A 24,735-nucleotide genomic window follows, 5' to 3' on the forward strand; every position below is an offset into this window, starting at 1 on the left:
CCTGACACTGGGTCCCACGCAGAGCAGCTGGAGAGCCGGGGGCCTCCTGCATGCACCGATAGCCTGGGGTAGCTGCCTTGTGAGGGAGTGGGAGGGCATGAGCTAAGACCCACAAGCTGGATGGCTGAAGGCAGGGGCTGAGCTACAGGATCTGAGGGCTGAACACCATTCCCTTGGGAGAATCATCTTCATCCTCCCCACTGAAACCGGAGGAGAGAGGAAGGAGGGAGTTTCTCTCCAGTACTTGTGGGTCATTGTTGGCATGCTGAAGGATGCAGAAAGGATTTTCCATTATGCTTGGAAGTATCTTCTAACCAATCCCCCTTCCACCACCCCGGACCTCTTTCAGGTAGAGGATGGTGCATTCCGTCCACAGGGCTAGGGAAGTACAAGAGACTGAGGAGGTGGTAACCTTGGGCAAGGCTGCTTTTCTCCACAGCCCATGGTCCCCTAGCGACCCACACACCAGAGCTCTGCAGAGAGCGGTCAGAACCATCTCAATGAGAGCAGCCAGGAACCATGAGGAGTACTGTGTGACCTTGTTCCAGTCGCTTAGTCTTTCTGTCCTTGCTTTGCGACTACAAAGTGAAGCCAAAGGCAACAATCCAGATTCAAGAGAACCTGTTCGTTGAGAGGCTACTAGGGCCTCCAAGGTGGGTGGGCCACGTCCCTGCCCCAGCTGACAGCAATCAGATCTTCCCACTCCCACTCCGCTCCCTAAAATTCTTGCATGGCGATGGGGCCCAGGGGCAGGAGTGACCATAAGGGAGAGCACAAAGGAGTTCCTTTGTGGTGATGGAACAGCTTGCTGTCTTGACTGTGAGCACTGTTGCAACAATCTGCAGTTGGGATAGAATGGCACAGGAACACACACATACACACACACACATGAAGACATGTGACACTGGGAACCTCTGAACCAGGTCTGTGGATTATACCAACACCTGTGCCTTGGTTTTGATATGAGACTGTAGTTATGTAAGATGCTCACATTGGGGGACACCGGATGAAGGGTCCAGGAGACCTTTTCATACTATCTTCTTAGTTTCTTGTGAGTCTATAATTTTTTTCAAAATAAAAAGAGAAAATATATTCTCCTAGGGCTTCTCCTTGCCCTTAGCTTAAATCCAGACTGCACCAAGGATGACAGACCCCTTGCAACTAAGCCTCCCTTGCCTGTTCTGGAACCTCTTTCCATGTTCTTGGCCCAGCCCCACTGCCCTGCTCTCTGTGCTTTGAGCCTACCCAGCACACTCCCTCTGTAGGGCCTTCACGTCAGCCTCTCTCACCCTAAATCCTAAGCATGAGTAACTCCTGCCTGTCATTCAAATTTCGGAATCACCTGCCGCCCCTCAGCACTCCAGTGAGGCCTTCTCTCTCAGGTTGTCCCCTTCAGCTCTCCCACTATAAGGATACCACCTCCTGATACAACCTTCTGGTGTCTACCAACAACAGACGTGACCTTGTGTGTTTACCTATCTGCTGTTCATTGTCCTGACCTCCCTTCTCTATGAGAATGGAAGGTACAGAGAGCAGGAAAAATACCCATCTTGGTCACTGGTATATCCCCATACCTGCAGCAGGGGCAGGTATCACAGAGGGGTAGGGAATATTTATTAATGACAGATGTCTGGTTGGATGGCTGGATAGATGGCTGTATGCATCACACAAGACTACATTTGAGCAGTGGTAAAATAAGAAAAGGAAAGAAAGGAAAGGGAAGGGAAGGGAAGGGAAGGGAAGGGAAGGAAAAGGAAGGGAAGGGAAAGGGAAGAGAAGAGAAGGGAGGGAAAGGGAAGGGAAGTAAGAGAAAAGGAAGGGAAGGGAAAGGAAGGGAAGGGAAGGCAAGGCAAGGCAAGGCAAGGCAAGGCAAGGCAAGGCAAGGGAAGTTACCCAATGCGGAGGTTCTCCAGCAGGGCTCCTACTATTATTCAAACACTCACACCCACCTCCCTGATTTACAAGGGGCCCAGACTACCTCTCCTGGTCCTCATTCCTCCATACAGTTCATCTTTCCCATGCCCTTACTTCCTATCACTAACCTTCCTGACTGCTAGCAAAGCCGGCTGGTAGTGTATCAGCCATTTAAACTCTAGTCTGAATTCCAGGTCAGTGTGCCAACTTCCCCCAGAGATTCATAGTATGAACTTCGCTTGATATTACTTCATCTTGAGGGAATTTCAGTAAAGGGGAGGGAGGTCCATTTGGAGCACACTTCTTGTGCCTGTAAAGTTACACTTCATAGAAAGGAAGAGCACTTTCGGATCCGGGTCTGGAGGAGAGGCTGTGACAGCTGAGGACAGCTTTTAGTACTTTCAAACATGAAAGACCCTTTCCAGAACCCTGAGGTACAGTCCCAGCTCTACTGTTCTCTACCAACATTGCCCTGAGCAAAACTCTTTCCCTCCCCGACCATCTGAAAAGTGACATTTAAAGTCCTTTTCAGCTTCAAGTTGTATACCTCTGAGAGGGTACTATTCTGGGGAGAATCAGAGTGTCTGAGATAATGTGCACATTCAGAATTAGAGCCTGGTGTGCAGGTCAAACCCCTTAACCTTCCCACCCCCAACCCAGCCATTCAGTTTCCACTGTAGAAAACTGCTGTATCTCCCCCTGACCCCCCTACCAAAGTGAACTTCCCCTCTCACCTAAGGGCTTAGCTTGGGGCAGTCAGGGCTTTGTGTGACTCTGGCAGTGGGTGCAAAGGGCTCCTGAGCAAGGCATTCCAACCCTTGCTGTCGGGAATATGAAGACCAAGTACCCTTCCATTTAGCAGCCCCATGAGACATTAGAAGTCACCTCCCTAGCTCTGGGCACAATGAAATGCTTGAGCAGGTTGCATGCAGAAGCCAGGAAGCTTCCATCCCCCGGAGATGTTTCTGGATGACTCAGTTGCTCACTTCCATCATCTATCACACGTTCATCTGTCACATGGTGCCTGGAGTGGCTTTCTCCAAAGTCTGTCCAAGTCTAGGTTTGGGCAATCCATAAATGGGCACAGTGACGTATTGCCGCTCTGGCCAGCGAGGCGCTCCCAAGACAGTGAAACAGGCTGTGGCTCCCGCTGAGCTGCTTCGGAGAATGTACCAGAACCAAGTCATGTGTTTACTGCGATGCCTGACTACCAGATTCCTATTAGGCTTTTAAGACCCAGGTCCAGCATCTCTGGACCCCCACTCTTCCCACAGGTTGAATTAGACATCTCTCAGCCTCTCACCTGATTGCTGTAGGCCCATCCCCCAGTCGGTGACTGGTTCGTATGTCACTCTGTCCCCCTAGAATGGGAGCTTCCTAAGGGTCAGGAGTGAGCCCACTTCCCCTCTCTTTGCATCTCTGCTACCACCGCAGGGCAGGTGGGGCAGGGCAGGGGCTCAGTGGTACTGGTGAATCGTTGGAGGAACTGGCTGGGAGCTCTACATCATAGATGGAGGATTCCAGGGATTGGCAGTGTGGGTGGCAAGCGAGGAGCACCGTCTCATCTGCAGCCTCCCTCAGCCTCCTTGTACTCAGGAGCCTTGATTCCTAGCAAAACGCATGGATCCCCATCACACAGCAGACTTGATGCTCATCTGCATAGCATCCTCCATCCAGAACAGCCCTGAGCTGCGGGCACGAATACTAATGCAGCATGCAAATGCCAGCCCGGAGAAAGAGAGCCCCGGACTGTCAATTAGCTCCCCCAGCACCTGCTAGAGTGCCCAGCCCCCTCCGACTAGGGCTCACCCAGGGCAAGAAGGGACAACAGACACAGAAGTCATCTTGAAGTGCCCCTGTGGTCAACATGATGCCTTGTGGCCTCCCAGGAAGGGAGCCTCCATACAGAGTAGAAGTGGGAGGGAATGCCGGCCTGGCCTCTCAGGAAGGGTCTGGCCTGCTCTCCCCTCCCCACTTCCTTCTCTTTCCTGGGTGGGTGACAGCACGGGCTTTGAAGATGGACAGAAGTGGGTTCAATCCCTGACTCTCCAACTGTGTCGTTTTGTGACCTTGGGCAGATCCCCTCACGCTCTGACTCTCTGTTTGCTAACACATAGAACAGAGGAGCGGGCAGAGACAGAGGTAGGATGCGGGCAGTTTTATGGATAGCTGCGGAGTTCAGGCCTCTGGTGTGCCTCCTTCCTTCAGCTGCTGAACTTAGCTTCTATTCCAAATTCCTGCTCTTCTTGGGGGAGAAATGAAATCTCGATCCATTCAGAATACCCCCATCTCCTCGGCATGGCCTGAATATTCTTCTGGGGGCTTATGAAGCATTGAGATGTGGGGTGGGCTAGACCCCGACATGCAGCCTATCACCTCTTTAGGCAGGCAGCCCCCAGGATGTGACAGGTCCTGAGCATCCTGGGCTCACTCTGCCATCCAGCTCACAGTGGGCCCCCAGCCTAAAGCCCACGTTTGTCTGCTCTTTGGGGCATGGTGGGCCACGCCCCTCTTGAGCGCAGGGGAAGATTCCCCTCCTTCCCTAACTCCACAAGGAGAAATAAGTCAGGATCCCCCTCCTAGCAAAGACACACAGGCTAGTGGAGTGTGCACTGTTTGTGCTGTGCAGACAATGGGCAGGCCCGGGAGAGGGACTCGGGGTCATGTCCATTTGCCCAGACTCTGCCTGGGAAAGGGGCAGGGTTGCCCTGGCAGCAAGATTCCATCAATGTCTGGGGCTTCAGTGCTGAAGAGTGCTTTGCCTGAGGTGAGGCAAGGACAAATCCTATCTCTGAGTTCACATTCTTCTAGGCCTCTTTTCAGACCAGAGCCTTTGGAAGTCACCATCCAAGAAGGTGGCCCCATTGTTTCCCATTGTTTGCCCCATGCAGTGAGTGCCACAGGTCTCCAACGTGGGACAGGGTATGGGGTCACCGGAAACAACGGAGAAAGTATCCATTGCTGTCTTGTAGCTTTATGTGGCCTCATTTCTGCAGCTCTGTCCCAGAGTCAGCCCTCAGCATGAAGGTGACCATGACTTTTCTTCTTGTTTCCTTCCTTCCTCCCTCCCTGCTCTGGGATCCCCTCCCCCACCCCCCTCTTCAGGCTTGAATTGCAGCAGCAGCCCCTTAGCTGGGAAGCTGGGAGCCAGCTCTGACAGGTTCAGCGGGCCGTGGAGGGCCAAGGGTGCTCATCGCTGGCATTATTACTAATCATCACACAGCATGGTTGCTGCTCCTTCCTTCCACCCCTGCTCACTTCCCCTGGGGTCTTCGGTTCAGAGAAGCCACAGAAGGAAAACAGACCCTGTGTGCATTCTACATTCCCATAGGCAGATGGGATGGCTGCAGCCCCCGGCAGCAAGGGTATGGATAGGAGCAGCAACTGCCAGCCAGAGGGCCAGGACCCAGCGGACCTCCCCTCGGCCTCTGTCTCTTGGCTTTAAGAAGTTACACCATACCTGCGAGTTGCCTGTGAATTGCTACCTTCCAGAGAAATAGTGTTGGAAGAAATAACAATAGCAGCAGGAGGGCTTGGAGTCAAAGGGAATGTGGGATCTGAAGTCAGACTATCTAAATTCAAAGCCATCTCCACCACTTCCTTGCTGTGTGACTTCGGGCAGGTCACTTAACCTCTCTGTGCTCTGGTAGCATCATATATAAAACAGGGGATAATGACGATACGTACCTTACTGAAATGATTAATGGGACCAGAAACAAACTGGTACATAGTAAAAACCCCATAGACAGTGGCTGGCATTGTTAAGGTAATTATTATATAGTCTAAGGAGAATAAAGGAGGGGAGTGAACATGACAAATGCCTGCATAGTTCCCCAAGCAGCTTATGATCCATATTCTACACACACTTTAGAAATTCTCTCCTCATGACCCCAGCCATTTCAGTGTTACACCACCACCACAGTTGTCCAGGGCTACCCCCATCTCAGCCTTATTCTGCCCCTCTCACCTCCAATACCTGCAACTCTATCCCTTTTTACCCAGCTCCACTCTTGATTTCTCCACCCCACTTCCACGCTGACCTTTGTCCTCCTAGGCTGACCTAGGCCCTTGACCTTATTGAATCCAAACATTTGCTTCTCCCGGGACTTTGGGTGGAGCTGGCCAGGCTGGCCAGAGTCAGGGGTTGGTTTTCTCAGCAGCAGAGCTAGTGAAGTCATTCCCCCTCTTTCTTTGTGAGATCTGGGATGTTATCATCTGCCCATTGCCCCCCTTAAACTGTGAGTTCCCCAAGCAAGTGAGCACAAACTTCTGAACCCCAGTGACCTTTCAGGGTGTGATGGAACCAGAGACACTCATTAACTTGTGACTGACTGAATGAGTGAGTGAGTGAGTGAAGTTTAATGAGGATGTTAACGATGACTGGCACCTGTCAGTGAGCATTGCCAGGCATTACACTTGGAGCACTGGAAGGCTTCTTCTCATTTAATCCCTATAACAGGCCCAAGAAATAGACACAGCTATTTACACCCATTTTACAGATGTTGAAACTGAGGTTCAAAGAAGTTAAAGTGGCACAGCTAAGAGCTGACCGTACCAAATCCCTAATTATAAGCTTTCCCCTGTAGTGCAGAGTTTTTTAACTCTGTCCATGGGTGGGCTTCATGCGGGAGTCGTGGCTGCCATAAAATTTTATGCAAGGTATGAGTGTGTGCGCACTCATGCATGGCAGTTTTGGGGGAGAAGGTTCACAGGTTTCATTGGATACTTACATGTCTATTTGAACACATTTGAATCCACCTCCCTCTCCACCCTTCCTCCTTCTGCCCAGCCTTCCATCCACCCCCAGAGCCATCTGATCAATTTCACAAAGTACTTACCTTGCACCTGGCCTAGGGTTGGCACCCATGACTTCTCTAGTCTCCAGGACACATTATGAATGTTGCTTCAGATAATGCAAGCCAAGATGCTTTGGAATGCCCTCCCCCCTCGCTGGGGCAGGTTTTCTGGGTAACTTGGAAGGGCTTTGCTGCAAGTGTCTGGGCTGCGTGGGTGGCTGCACTCTGTCTGAACTCATTTCAGCCCCTGGTGGAGACTGTTCCAGCACTAGAGCATGAAGGGGGAGCCCTTGGGGCACTGATCCATCAGGACATCAAAGGCAGAGGCTGTAACCTGGCTTCCCTGGCATCAGCCCTGCTCCCTGAAGGGTCACGATCAGTCTTGACAGATGAGGCCATGTTTCATGCATATGGATGTGGCCCCAGAGAGGCACTGCCCAAGCCCAAGCCCTATTCCAAGATCTTTTCTTCCTCCTGGGAAGGTGGGGAAGAACATGCTTTGAAAGAAACATGACTGACTGGAAGGGGAAGCAGAAAAATGGAGTTAACGTTTTCGGAGCTGGAACAACATTCTAGGCAGGAGACCCTATGCCAGGCACTTTGTAATCGTGATCACTTTCAGCCCCACCCAGCAACTAAGGCAGGTGAAATTATTCTGCTTCCAGATTGCAGAAACTGAGGCCCTCATGGGTCAAATAACGTGCGTGAGGTCACAAAACAAAGCCAGCATTTGCAGCCTGATCTCTCTGACTTGAAAGCCGTATGTAACCCCCTGCCTTCTGAGGATCTATACGTAGTTGTGACATTAGCTTGTAGTTTGCAAAAGGTTTATCCTACCCGGCTTCTCTGAGCACCCCCCACCGCACCTCATCCCAAACTCATCTGCTCCCTCTTTCCTCCCAGCCCGATCACAGTTTGTAATGGTAAGAGGATCTGATTGCCTCCAGTCCTAGCCCGCCAGATCCATGAGGACAGGGACGCCTGCCTCTTTGTTCATTATTGGTCCCTCTGTTTAGAATGGTGCCTGGCAAGTAGATGGTGCTTAATAAATATTTGTTGAATGAATGAATAACGAGAAAAGCCCCAGAGCAAAAATATAATAAAAGACATTTGCAGAGTGCTTTGCCAAGAAACTAAGTACTTTCCCGTTGCTTTATCTGACCCGATCTTCACACCAACCCTTGAAAGGACCCTGTTCATGTTTCAGAGAGAAGTAGCCTGGGCCTAGATGTACATTTAGAAAGAGAAGCGTGACTCGATCCCAAGGCTAAAGGATGGTGCCCTTGCCCCTGCCCTAATGATCTCAGTGTGGGGATTTGCAGAACCCTTCAGTTGTCCTGGGTCAGGCTACGCCAATGCTGGTGGGGGCAGGGAGAGGGGTGCCTGCTTTGCTTTCTAAAAACTCAGGATCTATTTGAGGCGGCCAGACTTATGCATGCAGAACATTTGGGAAATGTACAAGACAGCAGCCAGCATAGTGCTGAATTGCACATAATCAGGTGCCAACCACATTCCCTTCCTTAACTAATCTGAGTCTTTTAATACCAGATGGGGACCCTGAGAATAGATTTCCTATGAAACAGATGAAGAGCCAAGATGAAAGCCAAGGGGAAGGGCTGTGGCTGACTCATTTCTACACCCCTCTAACCCAGCACGGTACCTGGCCACAACAACAGTGAGAGCGTCAGTCCAGGGTCCATGACTGGCCACGCTGTGTGCCAGGCACCTACTCAGGGCCTGATGTCACCTCCAGTCTTCACAGCAGCACGACAGGGTAGGTACTACTGTGGGCCACGGAAAGTGAAAGTAGGGTTCAGAGAAAGTACGCGTCAAGCTCCGAGTCACACAGCGAAAGAGAAACAAAAGCAGCATGGGCACCCAGGCCTAGCAGCACCCCCAGGTCCAGGCTCCTCCTCTGACACTGCTGCCCCCGTGTGCGGTGGGCGCTCGGGGACCTGCCCCCGCCCGCAAGGATGGAAAGAAACATGACTGAGCGAGTGCGTGAGAGAAGAGGGAAGGGGACACACACGGCTTGTGTGTTACACAGACAAGCACGAGCATGCTCGATCGGGACCCCCTGCGGGCTCTGACCATTTTACTCCTTCCTCCCCCAACAGCCTTCCAGGCGTGCCTTAAGGAGTTCTCCATGCGTGCTTATGTCAGAGCAATGGGAGGGCCTTCCCTACAGAGCTTCCTGAGGGCACGGACGGCCCCGTGGGTGTGTATTACTCAGCCCCGGCTGCTCTTACACAATGCCACAGACTGGGTGGCTTAAACAACAGAAATGTATTTTTTCACAGTTCTGGAGCCTGGAAGTCCAAGATCCAGGTGCCAGCAGGGTGGGTGTCTGGTGAGAGCTCTCCCCTTGGCTTACAGATGGCTGCCTTCTGCTCCCTGTGTGCTCACAAGATCTTTCCTTAGGCATGCGTTCAGGGCTTAGGGGAACTCTCCGTCGTCTGCTCTGAGCCACTATGGGTACTTCATCCCATGGGATCAAGACCCCAGCCTTATGAACTCGTGAAGCCTTAATTCCTTTTTCAGAGGTCCTGTCTCCAAACGCAGCCTCTCTCAGGGGCAGGGCTTCAACGTATGAATTTTGAGGAGACACAAACTTTCAGTCCGTAAGAGGGTAGATGAGGCAGGAATCAGAACTGGACGTGGGGCAGGAGCTAGCTTACCTTCAGGAGTAGAAGGAGCCACCGCCAGGCAAGCCCTGCTTGGACAGAGCTGGCAAGATGGCCTTAGTGAGTACATGCTGGGGACAGCAGGACAAGCTGCCCCCATGGTTCTCTGCTCTCTGTGGCAAGTCTCCCAGAGGCGGGAGGGGGTCTGCTGTCTTCTCTCCTTTGACATGCATCCCCTCTGAGATGCTTTCTTTGTGAGCCTCTCACAGGCAATGTCTGCTGCATCATAGAGTGTGTGTGTGTGTGTGTGTGTGTGTGTGTGTGTGTCCATTTACCTATAGATAATGCCTAGCACCCAGGGCATCTTCAGGAATAAGGGAGCGGTTGTGCATGTAAATATCTGGTCCTTGGCTGACATATGAATGAATAAAGATTGGTTGAGTAAGTGAATCTTTACCTGGAAGAGTGCTTCTTCCTTTGAAGAGCTAAGAGGATCTGGTCATCACCAGCTTTTACTTAATAATTGGGTCCCTGAGCAAAGAAAACTAGCCCATTCATTCATTCACTGAGATTGACTGCACCCCTGCCAGAAAGAAGGGGTTACGTAGACAACATAGAGCCAAATTAGTAGTGGTTCCTGCTCTTAGGGAACCCTCTGTGCAGAGGGAGAGACAGACAGGAAAGGGACAATGGGATCCAAGGAGATGACTTTTTTGCAGGGCAAAAGCTCCAAGTGCTGCAGGAACCCCTGAGGCAGGCACCAGTTCAGGCCTGGGAAGGGATTGCTGGAGAACACGGCACTTGAATCAGATATTCAGAGGATGGGCAGCAGGTCAGCAGATGGAGAAAGAGGCAAGGGATGTTCGAGGCAGAGGAGACAACACATGCAAAGGTCCTGAAGCACAGCCATAGAGCACACTAGGGAGGGTCTGTGTGGCCACGACCACATGGGGAGCACTGGAGAGCACAGAGATGGGTCGATGAAGCCAGTCCCCAAAAAGGCCTCGTAACTGAACTCAGCAGTTTGGACTGCATCTTGGTGACCTCACTTTCTTCCCACTGCTCGGAAGCAGCTGGTCATAAACTCCTCCAGGGTACTTTGCTCTCTCTGACCTGTAAAGTGGAACAATTGCGCTACTCTGCTTCTTCATGTGGTCGTGGGGAAGAAGCAGAAATGCAAGAATGCCCTCCTAGCCTTCTGTAGACACTCAAGCGTTGGTCCTGGTCTCCAGGTAGCATGGGCAGGAGCAGATGCCCCAGAGTGCAGTGATCCCAGAGGGCCGCACCATCCTCTCCCCAGCAAAGATCCCTTCTCTGTTCCTTGAGTCCTGGCCACCGTGATGGGTCTTCTCCTGACCCCTGGCTTCCACCCCACCCCCACCCCTCTTCTCCCGAAAGAAGAGCAGGAGGGAGGCCGCAGACCAGCCTCTACCAGTCCTGCTCCATCAGCCAGGCTTCTAGGCCTCATGGACACAGGCAGAGAAGTCCTGGCAGTTATGAGACCTGAAGCTTTGGATCTGGTGGGGCCCAGAGGCGATCTCCCCAGCCCAGGGGTCCCCAGTGTCCTCACCTGGCAACAGGAGGTTGTGAAACAGCCCTGGATTAATCCCACATTCTGGCTAAGTCACTTCAGGCAAATTCCTTACCTTCAGTAAGCCTCAGTTGCTCTTTCCAGTAATGATTAGACATGACCTGTCTAACTCTCAGGGTGGGGGGGGGGGATGTGGGCTATGCACAGCAAAGGGCAATGCAAATGAAAGGGACAGATGTTATTAAGCACAACTTCCCCATTGCACAAAATAGGGCACATGTTTGGGTTTAAGAGCACGTTCAATGCTGAATAGGTGAAGAAAACTACTCTGGGTCCCTGGCCAAGTCTCAGGCCAGCTTTGTTCCTGAAAGGGCAGCTAATGGACTAGAAAGAAGAGAAACAGCTCCTGAGGGCACTTGTATCCTTGGGGTATGCCTATGTGCCTGTATGGTTTGGCGCCTGCGTGAATGTTGGTAACCATAATGCCGTTTTGCACTGTGCATGCGTCTTCATGCCTCTGTGTTGGTGCACCTTGTGTGGGGGCCCGTAGATGCCCCTGTGAACGTATTATGGGCTGAGTGTGTCTGTGTGTATAATAGCAATGTCTGTGTGGACTTGGGGAACTGTGCCCATATTTTCTGTGTGACTATGTGTATGTGTGTGTTTCTGGGGTTCTGTGTTGGGGGTCCTGGGATCTTCAGGCATAGTGCATAATGGGAACTCAGGCAGCTCCTACCTGGAAGAAGGGTAGCTCCTCTCAGGCTTTCAGGGAGCAGACCTGGCATTTCAGCACCACAGGGAGCTGAGGGGAACCCATGGGGGTGAACCCTAACTTTGCCCTTTTGCATGAGATACTGAAATAGGGGTTGCGGTTCTGTGTGAGCTGCAGTGAAGACTCAGAGCAGGGAGACTGTTTCTTAAATTCAGCCATTACCCCCTCAGCACTAACGCACAGCCTGCCCCATAGCTGATGGCTAAGAAATTACCGGGGGAGCTGGGGGAAGGTAGAAGGATGAAGGAGGGAGAAAGCCAAGGGAGAAACAACAAAGAGAAAACAAGGGTCCAAAGGGGCTCCTTTACCCTCCCCAATTCTCAGTCATGAGAAGGTGGCCCTGGCGTTGGAGGGGCAGAAGGGACCCTTCCTCTCATGACAACCCAGTTAGATGTATGTTTTTCATCTCTCCCTGGGTGGACTAGAGTTTTCTTTTCCCCACCCCATGAATTCAGGAGGTGATTAAGATTTCCCTTGAAGTCAATGAAATAGCGCACCACACACAGGGACGGACACACACACACACACACACACACAGAGCAATCTGCTGCTGCCCCATGAACCCCACCCATCAGCCAGGTGCCTACCCAGGTCTGTGCGCCCAGGGGCGCAGCCCTGGAGCGCGCACAGCCGGGCAGGTGCAGGCGCGCAGGGCGGTGGGCAGCGGTGCCGCTACAGGCGCCCCTCCGGGGCCCGGCCCCCCGCCCCGCCCCGCCGGGGTTACCCGCGGGCTGCCCCGCGCGCCTCGTATTCTCCCCGAGTGCGGGCAGGCAGGCTGGCAGGCGGGCAGGCGGGCGCGCGGCTCCGCTCCGCTCCGCGCCGTCCCTGGCTCTGTTCATTCATGATTGGTACCCGGCCCCCGAGAGCCACCCGAGCGCCGGGAGGGGAGCGGAGCGTGCGGCAGCAGGGGCGGGCTGAGCGCGGCTCCCGCACCGCACGCGCTGCTGGCTCGGGAGCCTCGGCCCGTGTCCGGCACCGAGCGGGCTGCGGGGCAGCGTCCTCGGCCCCTGGCGCGCAAAGCGGCCCGGCTCGGTTCCGAAGGCTCGGCGGGAGCGGCTGGCCCTGTGAGTCAGTGCATGTGCGGGCTGAAGAAGGAAAGAAAAGGCTCCCAGCGCCCCAGCCTCACGCTCGCTGAATACCAAGCTGCAGGCGAGCTGCCGGGTGTTTTGTTGTTGTCTTTTTTTTTTTTTTTTTTTTTTTTTCCTCCTCCAATTCGGAGTAGAGGAGCCACACTGATTTCTTTCCAGGGGAGGGGAGGGGCAGGGCGAGGGGTCCCAAGTCGCACACAAGTCTTCACTGCCATGGGGGCCGTCATGGGCACCTTCTCGTCTCTGCAAACCAAACAAAGGCGACCTTCTAAAGGTAAGCCACCTCCTTCTTCCTTTTGTTCCCCTGGCTGGGTTTGGGGGTGCTCGGTGCTGAGCTGGGGTGTGCCCCCCGCCTCCCTCAGCCTGGACTCTCCCCTCCACAAGGAGCAAGGGCAGGTTCTTATATCCAAAGGAGTAAGAAACCTGGCGGGAGGCTCGATGTGAATATCATGAACAGGCCGCTGAGAGCCAGGGTGGGCGCTGGCCCCAGGGGTGGGGGAGACCCCGTCTGGGGCTCCAGGTGCCAGGACTCTCCTCCTGGAAATCTCTAGGAGCAGAAGGAAGAGTCGGATTCACAGGTGGGGGTGACTGGATTGTCTGAGTGGAAATGTTGGGAAGCTCTTTCCGTTCCCATGACGGCTGGCGATTGTGCAACTGTGGGCACCCGGCGACAGTGACCACACATTCACACACTCCTCCGGGTGGCAGTGCTGGTGCAGACCTAGGAGTCCATCACCAGGGAGAGGCTGCTCTGTCCGTCCACCCCAATAAACCTCTGCAAGCCAAAAGGAATCAGCTGTTACCAGGAGGTACAACTCCCGGGGCTCGCGACCCGGTGCACGTCCTGGTGGCTGGGGGCGTCGTCAGGAGCGAGGGCATCACACAAGGGTGCTGCCATGCTCTGGGGACCGCTGGGGGGCTGAGGGCACTGTCAAGGTGTGATGGAGCAGTGAGCTTCTGTCAAAGATTAGAAAGTGTGATACCCCCCTGTTCCATAGCTGCCTTTCCCCCAGCTCAGACCTGCCCAGTCTCACCAGTGGGACAGTTGTCCAATGAGTCCCTGTGAAGTTGGGCCAAACATATGTTGTGCCATAAGGGACTATGTAAGAAAGTTGGTTGTTGGAACGGAAGGACAGGATGCAGTTAGGAAGAAAGAAAAGGATGGGTTTTGTTTTCGTTCGTTTAATGCTCAAATCTTCTGGTGAGTGGTCGAAGGATTTTAAGTAACCTGACACTTAAACCTTCAAGTTCTGCCATTGGAGCTGAGGTTCTGGTTATAGGTAGGGGCTGTAGTTCCCCAACCTTCATGCTGGGTAGTGATTAGAGCCGTATTAAGGCAAGGGTGGACCCCCAAGGTGCTCGGTGAATCTGCTCTTAGGACTTGCTTGGTCTCTCCTGACTCATTAGGCAAATTTACATCTCAGAGATTCCCCATGAGTAACCTGTCCTCAAAGGGTCCAGGCATCTGGCCCAGCTCCCAGAGACATCAGGCTGTCTGAGCAGTGCGGGATGAGATCTCCAGGTGCAGATCTTAGGTGATAAAGCTGGACTGGTGTTTACATCCTAGAACACGGGTCTAGGGCTGCACGAGTCATGCATCCTTCTGTGCAGGGAAAGCTCAGCGTGCCCTTTTACCAGTCTTGGGCAGGCAGAGTCTGCAAGCCTAGACCCAGATTCTTGACATTTGGAGCCCTGCTTCTCACAGACCTTCAGATGCTCCTTGTGGGGGTCCACCCTTGTGTGGGAGCAGAATTCAGCACCAGACATGCATCATTTATCTGACCACTGTGAGGTCCCAGAGGCCAGGGGACTATGAAACAAGAAACTCGGGGACTTGCTTTAAAATATTTTCAATGCCTGTGGCTCTTCTGGGAGGCCGCTAGGTTTCACAGAAAGATCTTGAGCTCTGGAGTCTGGTGGGGTCTGGGCATGCAACCCAGCTTCATCACTCCCTCCCTCTGAGATCTCAGGCCAAACTTCATCTCTCTCAGCCTGTTTTCTCATCCATAAAGTGGGTGAGAATACTACCTCCCGGCAGGATACTGGATGTGGGGGGAGTAGAGGGAGGGAAGACCCTGTTTCATATACAGTGCGGGCTGAGCCACCAGGGACCCAAGGGAGATTGTTGTAAGTGCATGGAAATACGAAGGATGGATATGGAGCTTCTAGTACAGGATCATGCAAAGATTAAGAGCTCAGACGTTCCCTTCTCCTACAAAAAATTCCAGGTCACTCCGGTGAATTCCCACAGTATTCCCAGAAGCCAGAGCTCTTTGCTGTCTCTGAGGACCCTAAGAAAGAGAAGAGGGGGTGACAGCATTCAGTGAGCCCTCCCTTACTCTGTGCCTGATACAGTGCAGCATGCTTTTTGGGCACTTTCTTATTTAACTCTCTCAACAATGCTTGTTTGAAGCTCACAGCAGAATAAGGCTACTGGGCAGGCAGCCATGACAAGCTGTCCCATCCCTGAGTGGCCAGTCCCTCTTGCACAGAGTTCCTCCATGTTGGCTGAATTGCCCAGGGCACCAGCCATGTACATTTCTCCCAGCATTTGCCCCAATCAGTCTTCTCTCACCATCTTCCTCTGTGGAATGCTAATGAGCAGAAGACCTTTCCTGCAGAGGGAAATGGGTTGGGGAGGCCACCAGGTCCCTGAGCCTTCTTTCTCTCCAGTCCCATCCTGTTCTCAAATTTGAAGCTTTTCCTTGCTGATGCTCTTACTGGAACTGCTGCTATGATCTCTGAGACATCAGGCTCAGATCTAAGTAGAAGCAGTCAGAAGAGGGTGGTGGAGATTTTCAGTTCAGGAAGTAATCTCCCTGCTGGGTTCAAATCCAGGTTCCACCACTGTTGAGCTTGGTATTACTCAACGGTAAAGCAGGAACAGTTGCAGTTACTTCCTTAAAAACCGCTGCTGGGCTCTGTGGATGTCAGGGATAATGCAAGTCAAAGGATCAGCACCAGCTCTGCTGTGTACGAAGTGGTCAGCACATTTTAGCTACTGTTCAATTTATGGCTCTACTGTTTGTGGCTTCCAAACGTCTAGAATAAGACCATCGTGGAAGTAGGCAGTGCCTCTGGGAGTCCTAACGGCTTATCTCTGGAGCCCCCTTACGGTGCCGTCCAGGTAACTAGGACCCCAAAACCCTAGATGCGCAGACGCTGGCCCTGTCCCTGCAGCCCCCACTGACCTCCGCTCTATGGCTGGAAAATTTCCTGCTGAAAAATGCCCTGCATGTTTCCAAACTATAATTTGGTGGCACATACACGTTTTTTTAAAGTAGAACCAAAAACTCCATGTAATTAGTGCCGAGAGAAAGAGAGATGCGCCTAGCCCAAGCTGGGCGTCCAGGGAGAGCTTCCTGAAGGCAGCTGAAATCTAAATTAGTTTAAGAGCTGTGTCACTGGATAAAAGCATTCAAATTCATTTTCTTTCTCTGTTTGGGATCTTTGTTTGTCTTTCATGAGGAAGGAGAAAAGCCCTACTTTGGGGGATTCAGCCAGAATTTCTGGCTCCCAGAGTTTTGTATGTGCTTTTCATACCTGCTCTGGGCTTTAAAGAATAAGTCTGAAGGGTTGGGGTGGGGGGTAGCCAGAGAAGGATGATGTGGGTGCAGCTGCTGGGCCTGGGAGGGGGGGCCGGCAAGAGACTTTAGGGAGAACATCCCTGAATGATAAGACCATTGCAGGAGAGATTTTTGCCTATAAGGAAATGGGTGGGCAGTCCTCTGTGACCAAGAGAAAGCATTCAGAACCTTCAGGAAGGTCTGAGCTTGGGATCTCCAGAGTACTCATTGAATAGACGAGCAGACTAAATCCCACAGGTACTCGATGATTTTTCTAAGACCATATGGCAAGTTAGAGACAAATGTGGGACTGGGTCCCTGATTCCTAGATCAGTGAGCACCTTGGAGAATTTATGGAACCAGAGAGCTCCTGAGGAAGCTGTGTTTGTAGTGTATTAATCGGGCAGTGTGTTCAACCCAGAAGATCTGGGAGACCAAGGAGAGGCAGTGAGGCAGAGAGAAGCAGTACCCTTGCTGTCACACAGCCCTTTGTCTCAAAGGACCTTTGGCAAATCATTTCACCTTGGAAATGCTGGTTTCCTGATGTCTAAGAGAGGCATGCTAACTTACAGAGGTTTTGTGCTGGGTGGTGTCATCCGCTTCTACATCTTTGTCCATCCTTTTCACTCTGTGTTACCCCTCTCCCCACCCCCTAGTCCAACGATTACAATCCCACCCATATCCCAAGACCTCACTCAGCTATTCCCACAGTCAGTCAAGAAGGCTTCCCCAGACACCGGGAAGCAGTGATTTCTTCCATCTAAATTCCCCAGTTTTTTGAGGTGTGCGTTCTCACAACTCTCAAGTTATACATTGAATTGGGCACTGGAGGGCGGTGTTAACCCCTTCCTCACCCACCCCCACACCCCTCCAGGGTGTCAGCTTCTTGCGGGGAGCTTATCTGGATCATTCCTCATAGTCCCCAGCTTGGTTTCTTGCACATAGTAGGTACTCAAAGACATCTTTTCTGGAGGAAATTATAAATAATGGAATGGTTGGCCACTCTCTGTTATTTTCTAGAATTGCAGACCCTGCAGGAAAAGTTAGCTTCCCGCTGGAATTTCAGTTACCAACCCACTGCCTGGAATGAATTCTCTTATTTGGTCTGCTGGCTTTGAATTGGCTTTGTCCACGGAATGTACTGAATCTGTTTACCATTTAGCAGGGAGATGCTGAGTACAGTGTTCCTACTTCCCAGCTCCTAATAGTCACAGAAGGATGAGGAGCCCACACAGTTCTTGGGCCCCCAGTTCTTGGGCCCCCAGTTCCAGAAGAAAGTCAGTGGGGATCAAGGTGAACAGAAAGAGGGAGGTGGGAAGATTGAAAGGTAGAAGTGAGGGACTACGGTCCAAAATGAGAAGGCTTTCAGCCCACTACCTGCCAAGGGACCCAGTCTTGGACCTCACTGGATACCTAGAAGGGCTTTTCTCTATAAATGCTTCGCAAATGTGCAAAGGAACAGTGAGTGTGTGTGCCAACAAGCGAGTGGAAGAATGGTTGAATGAATGGGGGAGTAAATAAATGAATGAATGAAAAGAAGCAAATGAAGTATTGAATGAATGCAGGAAGGAATGATTGAAGATAGGAAGTCATGAAGGAATGAATGGATCCATCATTAATGAATGAGCGATGAAGTACTAGGAGGGCTATAATGAAACGCTGTTTTTGCATGAAGAGTATTGATTGTCATCCTATCCCAGTGCTGGATCTAAGCTGTCCGCCATGAAGCTCGGAAGGAATCAAGGGTACAGGAAGCTCTGGTACAGATAATTAATCGTAAACTTAGAGCAAGCACTTCTTAGAAAGCTAAAAATTATGAATTCAGTCAAGAAGAGTCCTGGTAGTTTTTGGATATCAGTAGGTGTGTAGTGTTCTGGGGGAAGGAGAGAAGATGGGAAAGTATCTCTACTTTCATTCTTTTGTTGATTCATTAAAAGAAAGAAAGAAAGAAAGAAAGAAAGAAAGAAAGAAAGAAAGGAAAGAAAACTAAAGCAATGACTGATCCAGAATGGCCTCCTTTGTATTTCAGGTTCACGTTTACCTTATCAGGGTGAGATCAGAAACGTGTACATTTGTCTACCCATGTATCTGTTCACTAAGCAATCTCTTAAGTACCCTTCATCATCCCTTCCCTGATGTTACTTCTGCCCAGGGTTCACTTTGGCTTCGATCACCCTCCACTGCCACCTCCCCGTTCTCCTGGCGAACTCCTACACATCCTTCAAGACCTCATTCAGTGTCCTTCTCTCCCAGGCTCCTGCAGGCAGAGCACATCTCTCCGTCCCCTGCTACCTTTGCAGCCGTTGCGGCTTCCCCTTGCTATAATCGTGAACATTATGTGATTATGGATTTATACATTTATCTCTCCGACTAGCTCTAAGGGAATGAGTCTTATGCCAGGGTTTCTGTCAGGCCTGATATTGGGTCCAGAGCTGATGGATGTTGGCTGGGTGGAGGTAAGGATGGATGTATCAGGGTGTGTATTCCTGATGGCTCCAACCAGGGCAGGAATGCGGCGGCACAGATCAGAAATCCAGGTCTGCTTAAGGGGAGAAGTGCTGCAAAGTTCTGCATAATGGCCCTGGAGGTGATGTTCCCATTCATCAGGCAGAGAATGAGCAGTGTTTAGGAGAGAGAGAGAGAAAAGGGGAGAGAGAGAGAGAGAGAGAGACTGACTCACTGGGAGTCTTGGGACCTTCAAACAAAGTTGACATATCTTTAAATGCGTCCCCTCCCTCCAGGGAGTATTTTAAATGGGTCACCTTCAGGGAGTTGCCGTCATCGACTGGGATATCGTTGGCTTCCTATATCCTAGCCCTGGGAGCAGAAATTAGGATTAATTCTTGTGATTTCAGGCCAGGCAGGAATCCTCATTGGGGCAGCAGGGGAGATGGGAACCACACTCCACTCAAATCAGGGGACTACAGACAGGATTGCAAAAATGGTTAGGACCACTGCATGAAAGTAAGATCTTGGTTTAAACTCTGGCACTATGTATGACTCCTTAGCTGAACCTCCCTGGGCCTCCGTTTCCTCCTCTGTAAAATGGGGCCAATGACTGTGTCTCTCTTACAAGGTTATGTGTATAGGGTCAAGGAGGGAGTGAGCACAGGTGTGATGATTTAAGCAACTTGGTATAGTACAGGCTTTGCTGCTGCCTTCATCCCATCTCAGAGCAGGTCCCTTCCTCCTCTGTTGCTTCATCGGCACCATGACTGGGCAGTCCTTGGCGAGCTCTGTCCCTCCGAACTGCATCCTCCGTCCGATTCCATCCCTCTGGGACCCAGAGCCAGCACAGCACTGGCCACTGGAGTCCTGGTTTCTCTGGTAACTCCAACAGGAAGGTGGAAACTTTAGATGATGAAGGAGATTCCTAATGGTGAGCTAGGAAAATGGGGATCATCTGTCAGGGTGAATTATAATTGACGTTGAATGCTGCTCTCTGCCAGGCACCTTCCTCGGCCCTTTTCCTACATTATTTTCATAACCTCTTCCCAGCCCTGGAGGACAGACGCTATTACAGTTCCCATTTTGCAAATGAGGAACTGAGGTTCTAAGAAAGGAAGCTCCTTGCCCAGAGCACACAGTTCGTGGATAGCAGCGCCCATTTCTGGCTGACCCCAGGGCCTGAGCTCTTAGGCACCACACCCATCCCCCTCCCCTCCTGGCCTCGCCACAAGGCAGAACAGCCCAAATGGGGAAAGTGGACTTTGGTGAGAAGGCATTCCGGGATAGACCTCATTAGCCATACAGAACAACTGAGCCATCTGCAGGCCCTGAGCAAAATGCTTTTAGCCTCATCTCAAACCACCCCTGGATCTGTTTCCATTTAATCTGACACTGCAAAAGCCTAAATATGAAATGATTGGGGGCAGAAGGCCAATTAGCAAATTCATTAATAGGATTAAACATCGCTCCCCCGCTCTAATCATTTATGTGAACTAAATTCTTTTCCCTTTGTTGCAGCCGTCATTGCCTGTCAGTGAAGGATTGAGCACTTAAATCTCCAAGTATGTTAGGATTCCAGACCTTCCTAATCAGGAAGCAGAATCAGTCAGTGTCTGCACGTGGTGGGGAGAGACAGGGAGGGGTCGTCAGTGGGCGCACGGTCATCCTGGCAAAGGAAACCAACACGAGGCCTCGCTGGTGCATCCACTTTCTGTTCCCTCGCTGGCTCCTTTCTGCCCTTGGCCATGGGTTGGCCTATATCTTTAGGACACATTGGCAGGTGACGTGGCGGTTTGGGGCATATACTCCTAGACCTGGCTTCCAACCTTGGCTCTGCAGCTTGTCAGCTCTGTGACCTCAAGCAGGCCCCTCTACCTCTGTGAACCTTCATTTTTACATCTAGAAAGCTGGGATGTTGAGGGTCATTTCCTCCAAGATTGTTAGGACAATGAGGCAGTCTCGCTGCCATGTGAAAGCTTGTTAGAAATGCAGTCTCTGGTCCCTGCTGGAACAGAACCTACATTTTACTACAGTCTCCAGGTGGCTTCTGTGCCCGCTGACCTGGGGTCCAGATTATAGTATGTATGTAAGTGCTTATGTGTATGTTTCTAAGTTTACATGTCAAGCTGGAAGGGACCTTTGAAGCCTCCTGGTTCTAGTCTCATTTGAGATAACAAAAAGGAGCCCCAAGGAGGTGAGTAGCTCGCCCCTAGTCACGAAGCCGGAGCGTCAGATCTGGGATCTGAACCCCAGACCTCCCCGGTCCCACCTGTCGTCACACGAATCACTCTGAAGTCTGATCTCCCCAGAAGAACATTTCTTCAATCGAGCTTTTCTTTCTTTCTTAAATAAAACAGAAGTGCAGGGCTCTATATGCCCATTAACTTTTAATTTACTAATTTGAAATGTTATTCCAGCCAAGTGAGATCCTGAATCTTGATTCTGCCAGCCCTCCCTTCAGCGGTACCTCCAGGTTCTGTGACACGTGAAGATATGACAAGGATGCGTTCTGAGTCTTCGGCGGGTTGTAACTCAGACATGGGCCGGGACAGAGGGCAGGCAGAGCCGTGCGGACTAAAGTCCTCTCTCCTCGAGGGATTTCCTTGATAGTGCTCTGAATCGTAGAGCGGGCTGGCAGGCCAGTTTCTGTACAAAGCCTCGGTGTGGGATTTGAAGCCAGGAGGTATGATGGAGTGAGAAGGAGTCTAAGAAGCAGAGGAAGAGCCTAAATCGTGGAAGTTAAATGCCTTTTCCATGGGACATAGTAGGACCTCCCTGTTGGAAAACCAACAAGCAATCCTGCTAGCTGTCAGAGGAAGCTTCCTGCACTAAACGTTAAGCAGCACTCATCCAGGATCAGTAGACTCGTTTGGGATAGACACTGGAGGGATAGGGAAGCATTGCTTGAGGAGGGTTTCGAATTTTTTCAAGGCATGTATGTCCCAGACCCTTCTTCATACCCCATCTCCTTGAACTTGTACAGTAGCGCTGCGACGGTTCTAGTGTCAGTCTCCCTTTGCAAACTGGGGAACTAAGGTTCAGGGAGGTCCCATGTCTAGTGATGGAAGAGCAAGGGTTTGGAGCTTGTCTGATACCAAGGCACCCACCGCATGCCTCTTCCTCCAGCCTGAGGCCACACCCAGGACAAGCAGGCCTCAGATGCCCAAGAAGAGATTGAACAACAGCGGCTGGCTTCTGAGCCCTCGGGAACCAAACGTGACAGCCACCAGTCTCCCATTGGTCCTGTCACCTCCTCACTCATGTAGACCCTGGGCCCCAAGGGAGAGGAGGGCTCTGCTGGGAGCCGAGGGAGGGTTCCGAGACCCCACAGCACCTGGCTTCCATGTGGGGCTGAGGCTGCACCTTCTTTCCATCCCTGGCACTCACCCATGTGCCTCTCTCCCAGATGGCCTAACTGCCCACTCAGCAGGGGGTCTCTTCCAGAGGCTTCCCTTCTCACCTAGTGAGGGCAGCAGGGGACTCACTTCCTTCCCTTTCTCCTTTGCAGACGGCCAGCCCTGGGCTGGATTAGGACTCTAAGCCCTCAAGGTCCTTCAGCTGAATGTGATTGTGATGCCCCCTCCCCCCGCCTTACCAACTACCACTCAGAAGGCTCACAACAGAAACAGTGAAATAAGTCTAAGGAAGTCAAATGAAATTTGAATTTTTTTCCATGATAACTACTTTGTTGATTTAAAAAGAAATATTAGATAATAAACTTTCAAAACACTTTTTTTTTTTTCACAATTTTTGATGCTTCCACTTTGCTGGTACTTTAAGCATCTCTTGAATGGGCCTGTTGGGTATTTTTGCATCTGAGTGGGAACCAGAGAGGAAAAAGAAAAAAAAAAAATCCGTATTGAGGACTTACTATGTGCCAGGCACTCTGCAAGGTGTTGACAAATATAACAATAGTAATATAAATACTATTTTAAAAGCTCTCGTGGTAAGGAGAAAAAGAATAGTAAAAACAGGGGCACCTGGGTGGCTCAGTGGGTTAAAGCCTCTGCCTTTGGCTCAGGTCATGATCTCAGAGTCCTGGGATGGAGCATCGGGCTCTGCTCAGCAGGGAGCCTGCTTCCCTGCCTCTCTGCCTACTTGTGATCTCTGTCTGTCAAATAAATACATAAAATCTTAAAAAAAAAAAAAAAAAGAATAGTGAGAACAAATGACATTTATGTAGCATTTTTTGCCATGGACTATGCTAAGTGCTTTCAATATAACCCTTACAACAACCCATGGTTTTCTCCATATAACACATGAAATCTCATGCTATGAGAAGTAGCATTCAGTCCGTGATTTTATAGATAAGGAAGCTGTAGCTCAGGAGAAAGTGACTTGGCTAACCCCCTCCAGACGGCTGATGGAAGAGCCAGGATTCCCACCAACTCTGACCGACTCCAGAGGCAGATATGGTGCCCCCACCCGCCATGGGCATTATGAGGAGGGTGGTAGGGACTAAAGACTGAGTATCAAACCCTGTCCTGACTTTTTCAGGAGCACCCTGCACTCCCCACTGCCTCTTCCCCTACTCCATCTGCCCTCACCTTGTGCGACTTTGCCACCAACCCTGGGTCTTCCTAACCTTCCAGACAAACCACTCTGGGCATTGGTCCACACCATATAGCCTATACTGGGGCTAAGTCAGTTTTCCATCCCCCTGTCCCCCTCCCCGCCCCCTAAGAAAGAAGCTGCTGGAACAAGAAGAATGGTGTAGGATCCTGTCTTTGCCCTCAAGGAGCTTCACTCTGATGACAATAATATTAAAAGCAAATCTATAGAGCTCCAACTTTAGCAGCTTGGTTTTATTGAGGCCTTATAGCATCTCAAGGAAGTCAGCATTATTGCTGGACTCTGTACAGATAAGGTAACTGAAGAACAGAGGACATAAAGATATGTCTGAAGTCTCACCTCCCGGGAGAAGGCAGGCAAGCATTTGAACCCAGATGGTTTGACTCCAGCGCCTGCCCACTTAATCACCAGGTTAGACTGTATCTGAGCACCAACTTACACCCAGTTGCACACTGTGTTATGCCATGGGGATTCAGAGGAGGAAAGGGCATCTCTCTCTGAGGGTAGAGCTGCAGAATCAGGGAGGAGGCCTGGAAGAAGTAGCATTTGAGGCTGATTAAAGAGGAAGGGCTGGGCCAGTGCAGGAATGTAGGTTAATAAAGCTCTAGGCAGAAGGAACAGGACGAGCAACGTCATTGAGGGAGACGACAAGAAATGAGAAAGAATAAAAAGGACGGTGATGCTTTGCATTTTTGTGACTTGGTGGAAATCAGTAGAAAGGTCATCAGGAGAAATGAGAGGGAATAGACTGGAGGTAGAGACACAGAGTCAGGCGTCCACATTCAGGAAGGTGGAGGGGAAAGGTCCTGAAATGGAGGAAGGAAGAGGAAAGGACAAAATAAGTGGGGGTCAAGACTGTCTCCAATCCCCCTCCCCCTGTCTTGCCAGAGTCTCCTAGGGATCATTTCAGCCCACAGCTGTTTCCCCCCAGCCCCCCTCCCAGTTCACTCGCTGTTTGTCCTGCGTGATTTAGCAATTGATTGCCTTGAATTGCTCTATAATCGCTCCCTGTAAACATGCCTTGGCTGTTCGGTAAGAGCACACTTGAACCTCTCTTTCTGCCCTTCTGAACTTCTCTAACAAGTCCAACACCGTCTGGGCACATCATGGGGCATTTGGTGGCTTGAATTAACATTTCACTGAGATGCATGGGGACTTGGGATTCCCTAATTGGGATTAATTAGCAAAGAAGCCTGGGCACAACGTTGAGTCTCCTCTCAGCATATCTGCAGGATCCAAACCATCAAAGACAGTTTTTTCATGCAAAAGCATAGGGCATTGGAGGTAATCTCGTAACAGTTTAGAGTTGATAGAAAAGGTATGGCACGTCGAGTGAAATAGAATGTAAGGCCAGTCCTGGCTCACCCTTTATAAGCTGTGGGGTGGAAGCAAATTGTTTGACCCCTCTCTGTATGTTGGTTTCA

At 51.1% G+C, this 24,735-nt stretch overlaps 1 protein-coding gene across 4 annotated transcripts in view; it reads left to right on the forward strand.

Moving 5' to 3' along the window:
• The window catches only part of KCNIP1 (potassium voltage-gated channel interacting protein 1), a 334,288-nt gene that overhangs the window by 113,084 nt on the left and 196,469 nt on the right, over nt 1-24,735 (forward strand). For 2 of the 4 annotated variants that reach the window (XM_032851782.1, XM_032851783.1), the window contains exon 1: nt 12,415-12,999. The exons of 1 other annotated variant lie outside the window; for it this stretch is intronic. In XM_032851782.1, coding sequence (XP_032707673.1) covers nt 12,714-12,999 — 286 coding nt within the window. In that variant the 5' untranslated portion in view covers nt 12,415-12,713. Of the gene's footprint in view, nt 1-12,414; nt 13,000-24,735 lie in introns of those variants that run through there. One more of the 4 variants, XM_032851786.1, reaches the window with a different exon arrangement.

This window comes from Lontra canadensis, unplaced genomic scaffold, assembly GCF_010015895.1.
Source record: "Lontra canadensis isolate GAN:19392208 unplaced genomic scaffold, GSC_riverotter_1.0 scaffold5, whole genome shotgun sequence".
In the NCBI taxonomy this organism is placed as follows: Eukaryota; Metazoa; Chordata; class Mammalia; order Carnivora; family Mustelidae; genus Lontra; species Lontra canadensis.